We start from the raw sequence: 10,182 nt of genomic DNA, 5'->3' as shown, positions 1-10,182 counted from the left end.
CAAAGAACCAATATTTCTGTTAAAATTTATTGTCTAAAGTGTTTAAGTTCTATATTGTTGTTTTTAACATATGTAACAAAAATATTGAATTCGTTCTTGTCACGTCTATAGTCTGAATTAATTAAAGGGGGTATGATATATGACAATGTTACATACATAACATAACATATTAATTTAAATATGATATACGCAGCCGCTATCCATACTATATTTGTGCTGCAGAAGAGGGCTATTCGCGCAATCTATAACCTAGGAGCTAAAGAATCGTTCAACATAGTCAGTAACTTTCGAGTGAGGCAATGTATACGGTTTTACAACAGGATCCCAGAAAGCGTTCAAAATGCCTCTGTTGACAAATTTAAATAAATTATTAAGGAACGCTTGTGTGCAAATGGTAATTATTGATTTTATGATCGATAACAGACATTGGGAATGAAACGGTAGGCTCCTGGCTATTTCATTTCATATTAAATTGTTTATGTAATATATGAGACAAAACAAAAACCCGCTGAGTTTCTTTCGCCGGTTCTGCTCAGGTCAGGGTATTTTCTTTTCCGAACCGGTGGTACTGTTTCAATTGACCATCAATAAGAAAGTGTAATACTTCTATATTGAATAAAGTTATTTAAGTTTGAGTTTGAGTTTGTCAAAATGGTAAGTAGCAATCTCATGTTGCGAAATTATCTGTATCATCGGCAAAATTATATAATATTTTGATAAACATTATTGTAATCAATATAAACATTTATGTAAAGCGTTATATGATGTAAAAGACGCTATTCTACTGATTATGTTAAATATATGCGTGGTTTACAGTTTTGTTGGATGATAGCTCTTAAGTCGTAATTGTTAATTATTTTGTATAATTTTCCAGTGTCCCACAAGGTTCATATTTGGGACCATTTTTGTTGAACAACTTTATAAGCTATGTAGTTAATTTGTTTTTTAGTTCAAATTATTCCTTATTTGCTGATACATAGTTTAAAATTATCAACAACTATTAATGTAATGGGTTTAATAACCAAATGGGATTATATGTAAAAATAAACTAGTATTGTACACTTTAAACAAAGTCAAGTGAATATGATTTGTATATTGTTTTTGAACATTCGTTGTTTTAGATATCGAGTTGTGTATTCTAACATGTATTGAATACTATCTCAGGCACTTGGAACTAATTTACGAATACTGCTATTTATACTGAGCTATACGAAATAATCTATGTTATGTAGATTGGAATGTCGACTATGCATCCGATTTTAGAGAAGTAGAAGTTTAATTTTTTATGTAAAATAATTAATTACTTCCGGTTTTACTTCTATAAAATTTCAATTACCGAAGATACACTTATTGACTTAACCTACCTTCTGAACCAATAAGCATTACAAGTATATATTAGTAAGTGTGTGGCCTCCTAGTCTTGGGAGTATTTCTTGTTTGATATTTCTGTTTATTAAAAAGAATAATCTAAGGTATTTCTTAAATTTAAGATATTTGTGTCTCAGCATCCATAGACATAGTATTACATATCGTACTAGCTGTGCCCGCGACCTTGTACGCGTTTGAATTTAAAAAAAAAGTATTGTAGACTAAGTTATTCCTTATTATAATATCTGTTATCTGCCAATGAAAGTCCCGTCAAAATCGGTCTAGCCGTTCCAGAGATTAGCCGGAACAAATAGATGCACAGATCGACAAAAATTTTAAAAAATGTTATTTTGGTATATGTACCGTGTATAAATATATGTATATGCATTGAGTAGAAAAGGGCTATTTTAATATTACAAACAGACACTCCAATTTTATTACATGCATATTTTTTTAGGGTTTATGCGAAAATCTATCCCAATGTAAGTCAAATAAAAGAAATAATTTTATTATTAACATTTGTTTATTATTCCTCCTTATCGATCCCATTTATATGTATTAGATACTTTTTGGGAAGTAATTAGTTTGTATAAATATAAAATTCAATTAATCAGTTGCTACTTCTAACTTGCTTAACATATTTTTTCTTATGTAAGCATATTTTGTGAAGGAATTTTTCACTGGAAATACGATTATATGATCAGGTGAATCATACTTAATGTAATTAAATAACTCTGGTACATGTTCATCATCAGAAAATAAATCTATCTCTCTCTTCTCTATGGTATGGAGAGTGACACATTCGCATTTATTCAAATATATGCAAATGTCTTGCACACTTCGAGTTGTAATAAATTCGAAATTATTACTCAAAAACGTTAGAGAACAACCGGGACATTCGAACACTTTATTCATTACAACTCCCGCCCATTTGAAGAATACGTCATATTGTATCTCTGCTTCTAGATTGATCCACGGTGTGGGTATTATATAATAGTCTGGCCTCACTTGTAATAAATAACGTTTCGAGTATTTCGTTAAAACTATCCGATTTTCGTATATGCCCACTCGTTTTATGACCGTTTTCGTTTCGAGGTCTTCCAGTTTAGCATTCAGAATGTCTCGATCCATCGACAGTTTTTTCTGAAATAAATTAATAATTTTTATTATTGATTCCTATTTCTCATGTATTTATATGTGATATGAGATTGGGTCGTGTCGAGATGGCCCAGTGGTTAGAACGCGTGCATCTTAACCGATGATTGCGGGTTCAAACCCAGGCAAGCACCGCTGATTCACGTGCTTAATTTGACTTTATAATTCATCTCGTGCTCAGCGGTGAAGGAAAACATCGCGAGGAAACCTGCGTGTGACAAATTTCATAGAAATTGTGCCACATGTGTATTCCACCAACCCGCAATGGAACAGCGTGGTGGAATATGTTCCAAACCTTCTCCTCAAAAGGAGAGGAGGCCTTTAGCCCAGCAGTGGGAATTTACAGGCTGTTGTTGTTGTTGTTGTTGAGATAGGGTCTTACCTTTAGTTCTGAAAAAGTGTAACCCTCTCTTTTATCCAGTAAATGTGATATTATGACGTCATTAGTGTCGAGATCACATGTATTTGGAAAGTTAACCACGGTATCCCTGAAAGACGAGAATAAAATAAATTTATCTACGGTATTTTTTTCTTTTAATATAATTTCCAATAATTAAAATTTTATTAACAATATAAAAACTAATATCAAACATAGATGACTGAAACAACTATCTTTCGATGAAAGTTAAGGCTTCAATTTTATCTTAACTTTCTATTTAATCTTACTTGAAAGTACGCAAAGTAAAGAAATAGGTATATAGTAAATTTTTTGAGTTATAATTGTTGACGTTAGTATAATCAGGTATAACTGTTCTCAAATAATTGTTTCTGGCTCAAGATTAAAAAATATATATAATAACGAAAGATACCAAAAGAGTTATACCAACACTGGTAATATTGTTTTTGTAAACTTGGGAGACGTCTTATATAAAAATGTCGTAAATTAAATGACTGAAGACAATAGGCTATTTGACAATGCGAAAAATAAATTGTGAATTATTGTAATCAGTGTATATTATGAGTTTAAGAATGGTTATTTACTAACGAAAGTTGAAAATAATACTTAATTTATTCAAAAACCCATAAATAAATTGTAAATTTTCAAACGTTTGTCACGTGACACAAAACACTCCTGATTGGCCGGGCTTATGATGAAGTCACTTTCTTATAAACTTAAAATACAGGAAAGTGACGTCACCGATCCCATTGCTGCGCCATATTGTCCAAGTAGCGTTTTTGTGCGCTATTTAAATATGGAATTTTTTATATTATATTTTTCGGCAAATATGTACTAGAAATAAAAAACACAACTTTTACTGGGTTCCTTAACTTCTACTAAATAATATAAAATGGATTTTAAAAACCAGCCAAATAGCCTATTGGTCAAGGTGTCACTAGTATCTTAAACTTAGAATATTCTTCGAATTACTTACCTAGACAAGGTTTCCAAAACGCTCTTATATTCTATATTTTTATAAATCTCTGCAAAGTTGTTCAGACTAACTTTACCCTTCCAACCGACCATACCAGATTTTAATTTGTACTTCGTCTCCATATCAATCACATTCATTTGTTCTTCTTGCATAAGGGAACCAGCAGAGCCGGTGACCACGGGTATCGTGTCAGAGATTATGTCCAAAACGTCACAACTGCACATTTCACACAGCAAACAGTTCAGTTCACATGATCCTTTCAACCCATTTTGAGGTAAGTCAGTGTTTATAATTTCTGCTAAATTGTCTCCAAATTCTGCCTCCAGCCTGTTGATCCACTTTCGCTTGTACACTGCTGCAATTTTATACGACGACTGGACTATGTCGTCAAAGTTGATCTTGTTAAAGTGGTTGTTCAAGATTTTCTCTCTAGCAGCAATCGCGCCACATTTCCTAAGGTGTTCTATCGCACTCCTCAAAACTGGCTCAGAATATTCCTTGAATATTCGATATATTTTTTTCGCTGTTTCCGTATTTAATAACTCTTTTATAGACATCATAATGCTTAAGATAATAGCTTCCTTTAATATTGCAAATTCCGGTCCAGACGTTAAAGGCGTCTTGTACATATTGTATGCTCGATTAGCGGATGACGGTGTTATAGTGTAGTTTTTATCGAAATCATTTAGATCCATGGCTATACAGGGTACTCGTTTCAGAAATGGTTTTGTTTTCTCTATCTGCGATATAAGCCAAACTAATTCCATCATCGGTAGTCTAGCTTCATTAACATATCTAGTTATGTTGGCGTGATGACGGAGCCTCAAAACCTTCAATAACCCTTCATATTTTTTTATCAGATTACGGCGACGTCTTAATTCATTTATGATACAGTCTTTTTCATGAGTCAGCACAGAATTTGATTCCAGGGTGAGAGCTCTCTTATGGCAATAAGATGCTGTTTTCTTAATATCCTTTATAGTTAACAGATCCTTTGCCACAGTATTCCTTATCTTTAAACAACCAGGTTGCGATATTGGACTCATTATTGTAATCGCAGCTTTACACATCATAATAATTTTATCTTCAAATTCTGACCATACAATTTGAGAATCTACTGCTTTCTTGCGCGTTACTCTATCGGGGCCTTTTTCGGTAGTTCGATCTTTCTTAATCTTTTGAATTTTCGTTACTTCTGTTTTCGGTTTGGGCTTTATCTTTCGAATTCTTTTAGGTTTGATTTTTTTTGGTAGTGGTTGTGGTACTGTCGGATTTCTAAAGATGAAGGTGCGCCACAAACGTGGTATGTCCATGAAAATGCTTGAATCAAAACCGCACGGTCCTAATCCATCTCCGAACCGTTCGCCATTATCATAGTCGGTTACATTGCACTCATTTCGCATTGGGTGAACTAATCTATACCGCTCACGTTTCGGCATATTGATTGTTGTATTCGAACTGATAGCGATCACCTCGTTCCAATAATGTGTAATATCTTCCATTGAGTTAAAGGAATATGTTTTCTCCAATGCACACATGTCAGCGTCATGCCGTGGCCACTTTCCTGATGTATCTATTATTTTTGCATTTCGGTTGACGTAAAAGACATAAGTGATGATACTTCCATCTCTGCTCATGATTGCTGATGGTTGATTGATCAACTGAACGAGTCCAAGAACCGCAAGAACTTTTAAACCGACCCTTATTGAATTTTGCAGACTTTTTGACTGTAGCAGAATCCTACTCAAATGATCTGACGTGTCTCGTAATTTTGTGGTGTAAGATTCCTCACCTAATTTAAGATGACAAATATCTGATATATCTATATTATTTATATTGCCAAGTGCAAATTCAACAGTCATTTCCGGTATAATATAGAATAGTGAACCAAAGCCAGGCGGGTAAGTCGGGTCTAACTTAGTATCACTGAAGTATATCAATTTAGCGATAAATTCATGCAGTTTCTGGATTTTCATATATCTTGGATAGACAAACTGAGATAATGGTCTTGTTATTTCTGAAGGATTGCTATGTTTCGGTTTGGCATTCTTCTTCGTTTTAGAACAAATTTCTTTGTATTTGGTTTTTATTATCGAATCTGTGGCTTTGATGTTAGGCGAGCAAATTAAAAACGTAAACTTGTTATAGTTTTTGGGTCTTTTAATTTTCAAAATTTTCAGCTGACCATCTTTGACTAACTTTTGGACAAATAATTTAAGTGCCTTCGTATCCATCGGTGGCTCATCGATCTCTTTGGAAACCAAGGTGCTTAATGTTTGAAACCCGATAACAAATTGAACTTCATTTATTATTTTTAATATTCCATTTGCGAATTTCAACTGTCTCAAGGTAGGATTTTTCTTAGACTTTAGTATTGAATCTGTGACATTTTCAAAGCCTTCTAGAACTTTGATTTCTGTTATTTCAGGCTCAATATAATCTTCAGTTTCTTTGTTATCCATTTCAAGCTTGATTTTCTTTACCGGTACTTCATATTCAACTTCATCACTGGGTTCAACTATAGGCTTTACATCTGTTATATCACTTACAACTTTGCTTCTGTTAACATAATTCATAAGTTTATTTCTTTCATTTGCATATTCCTTATCCACTTCTTTTGTAGCTGCTATTGCTATATATCTAAAATAATAAATTATTAAATGGTTATAGTTGGTTGGCTAATTATAAAATGACCTGGTGACCAGTTGACCTATCTGAATATATCTTTTTAATTTTTTGAAAAAGAGTATCAACTGAGTTTTTTTCCGGTTCTCGTTAGAATCTATCTTTCGAACCGGTGGTAGCTTCATTTAATATAATAAAAGTTATTAAATATAAATAAATATGAGACAACATCACATACATTACTCTGATCCCAATGTAAGTAGCTAAAGCACTTGTGTTATGGAAAATCAGAAGTAACGAAGGTACCACAAACACCCAGACCCAAGACAACATAGAAAACTAATGATAATCTATATCGACTCGGCCGGGAATCGAACCCGGGACTTCGGAGTGGCGTACCCTTGAAAACCGGTGTACACACCACTCGACCACGGAGGTCGTCAAAATTTATTAAATGACTAATCAAAATAAAAACAATGAGTTGTGTGTGTATGTTTAAGAACTATGCATACCTTGCAGTTCTTTGTCTGCCTTTGTCTTCTAAGAATTCTCTTACTAAATTCCTTGCCTTGAAGTTCCTACAAATAGTTCTACTTGTGTAGAATTCGACACCGAGAAGCTGTGCTACTTCGATTTGTGTCAATCCATTTAGACCTGCATCTAAGAATCTTTCATAAGCTTGTCTCATTAAGGTGACTCCAACCTTGTACTGGCATTTCAGATGTACATCATTGCTTTCTTCATCTGACTGTGATTCATCACTCTGTGGCGCCAGTGTTATGAATCTTTTTTTAACAACAATTTTTTGCTTTTCACTTTTGCTATTTGGATTTCTTTCTAACTTAACTTCCCTATCTTCCTGTAAAACAAGAGTTTCTGATTGATATATATTAAAATAAAGTATTATCAGAGTGTTCTACAGTCCTTTGACTTAGATTACACTTATTATTTTATCATTATTTATTGTGTACAGCAGCTTTCATGTCTGGTTTACTAAACTAGGATGTTTTTGGAATATTGAATAATATTCAAAAGAGTTGCAAGGATTACATTTTTTATAATGTAGGCTTGAAGCAGCTGATTTAAGGAAATAAAAACACAAAACTAAACAAGATAGTGCTCATAGTTGCCATAAAAAAAAAAATCTAGTGTTTTTTTCCATGACTTGTAAAGTCAACCTAGTCAACCAAGAAAACCTTTATCAGTTTTCAAATTCATTCCTTCATTGAGTCTTAAACACTTAGTACCTTTTGAATCTAAAAATCAAATCATTGTGATGCAATAGAGCTCGCCCTTACTGAGTACATGATAATAGATCTTAAGGTGACAAACCTTTTCTTACCTTGACTGTACATTATTATTAAATTTATCTTTTTATTAATTTGAAACAATCCAGCTTAATATTAATATAATAACGAAAATGTACTTACAAAACTGAAAACATTGATGGCCTTTTGAAGTCTCTTACTCTGTTGGGGAGTCATCAAGCCTTTCTTGATCATCACTTCATTTTGTTCAGAATGATCTTCTTGACTCAGTAGATATTTGACCATCTCAAATATCTTTCCAACTTTAGGCAGTGATTTCAGAGTTGGCTGGTGGAACCTTTTTAACCGAAGAAGTATACTCTTCATGGCTTTTCCACCAGTTACTTGAGTACAATACTGATTTTTAATTAAGTCCAGTTTTTGTAGTGCATTTCTATTGTAGAATAACAGTTTTGGTTGCTTTACAATTTTGTTTAAATTTGTCATTCCTATTGTCATTTGGCCCTAAAATTCATCGAATTAATATTTATTAGATGAAACACTTTTTAAAGTGTAGCAATTTCTTTATTTATCTTGAAAGACACAGAAGGGAAAAGTTAATGCCAATAGTAAAAGAAAAAATGTAAAACAGCATAGGTGGACCTCAATCTTTTTCAGACTCAGAAATTATGCAAACACATTGTGTGAATTAAATTAGTGAAGTATATTTGTTTCTGAAAAATTTAGACAAGACACAGTAAAGAAAAATAATAGACAAGAATACAGAGCTCTCTGACTAATTAATTATATGAATTATATTATTTTTATTATACTTTTCTGATTACGAACATTTTCTCTCCCTCTTCCAATAACCTCTAAAATGCAATAATGTACAGGGGTCAGTTGAGTTAAGTATGTCATCGGTAAATGTGATGCCAAAGACTTCCATCTTTCTTCCAATGATGCAACAAGGACCAATTTATCGCCATATTGCATTAATACTTCTTCATATGTCATTAATTGTACTGCATCCTTTGGTATCAAAAGTCTTGTATCATAATTAGGGCATGAACCATACTCATTCGGCACTGGATGAAACTCATAAGGACCATCTAGGTAATTAGGCTGAAAGGATAATAAAAATAGACAATTTCATTTACAAATAAACACTTGCAGTTTATTATATTTTCAAATTTATTTTTATTTTTTAAAGCCATGTTAGATTAGTTGGAGGAATAGCAATAACTTTGACATTGAATTGAAATGTTATAATTGATTCATAGGATTCATGGAAGAAATGTGTTTTATCATAAATAAAGATATATTAATCAAGAACTGTTTGTTAAGCACTATATAGCACAGCAGAGATATTAGAAAAAAGAATAATTTATTTAATTACTTTTTCTGTACAATTTCATGCCTAAACTACTGAAGTTAATGAATGTGAATCAAAATACATGTATATATCAAAAAAGACATAGCCTATGTCTTATGACTTTTTCATATATATATAAAATGTATGACCGCACGTGGATCAAGCATAGATTAATATCTAGTATATGCATTTCATTTTCACACCAATTATTTCCTTTTATTAATTATAAATTGAAAAGTTATTTAATTCCACTTAGTTTGCAACAAGCAAAGTGAGAGTGCAAGAGATCTTTTTTGGGGTATCTATGTCTTATATATATATTATTGAAATAAAGGTATATTTTTTGGCTATGATTGTTTTTCATCATTAACACTTACTGGGTCTAACATGTGTCCAGTGCGTTCCTCGATTATTGAAAAACGATCTAAGATTTCTATGTAAGGGTGTGGTTCGCTGAGTTGGTAAAGCATAATTGATTCCGAATCCACGATGAATTTCCAAAACTTTATCTTCATCTTTAAAGTTATTGTTGAAGAAATACGCTTTTCCATGCGTCTCCATAATAGATCAATTCCGATACCTTCTAAGCCATCTAATGCAATTTCATCAATCAAAAATTGCTTATAATCAAATGTGAAATGTCTATGTGAATTATTTTGCATTTTAATAAAAAAATAATGCAATTTTAAGATATTTTGTGAAATATTTTCATTCCTTGTTGTCTGTCAAATTAACTATTGGCTGACACTGACAGTTGACTTTAAATACGATCAAATTTCGGAGCACGTTTCATTCTACGCATAATGAGAATTACTGATATTAGGAAAAGTATCCATTTAAACTTGGTACTATTGAGAGCACATTCAATTTTTTGTTACTCTTATTTGTATTTTTGTATGGAACAGTTTTTACTTTAGTTTTAATACATATGCATTTTTTTAACTATAAATCCTCTCAATTCAGCATCATTTTTGTCTCCGTGAATGTTTTAACTATAAAAACTCATCAGTTATATACCAAAGCTATACATATATACCTA

The 10,182-nt window shown here is 32.2% G+C and overlaps 1 protein-coding gene across 1 annotated transcript; it reads right to left on the bottom strand.

Annotated features, from left to right (window-relative positions):
• Positions 1-1,951: 1,951 nt before the first annotated feature.
• On the bottom strand, positions 1,952-9,879 carry LOC124537215. The gene is made up of 7 exons (XM_047113971.1): positions 9,521-9,879; positions 8,618-8,893; positions 7,952-8,293; positions 7,034-7,380; positions 3,897-6,536; positions 2,906-3,011; positions 1,952-2,511 (listed from the first exon to the last, which is right to left on the bottom strand). Exons 1-7 carry the CDS (start codon positions 9,803-9,805, stop codon positions 1,975-1,977), a joined length of 4,533 nt encoding a protein of 1,510 aa, XP_046969927.1. The 5' UTR covers positions 9,806-9,879; the 3' UTR covers positions 1,952-1,974.
• Between the last annotated feature and the right edge of the window lie 303 nt (positions 9,880-10,182).

Source organism: Vanessa cardui, chromosome 18 (assembly GCF_905220365.1).
Source record: "Vanessa cardui chromosome 18, ilVanCard2.1, whole genome shotgun sequence".
NCBI classification, from domain to species: Eukaryota; Metazoa; Arthropoda; class Insecta; order Lepidoptera; family Nymphalidae; genus Vanessa; species Vanessa cardui.
Note: the sequence above shows the minus strand (reverse complement) of the source record. Positions and strands in the feature narration are given on the sequence as shown.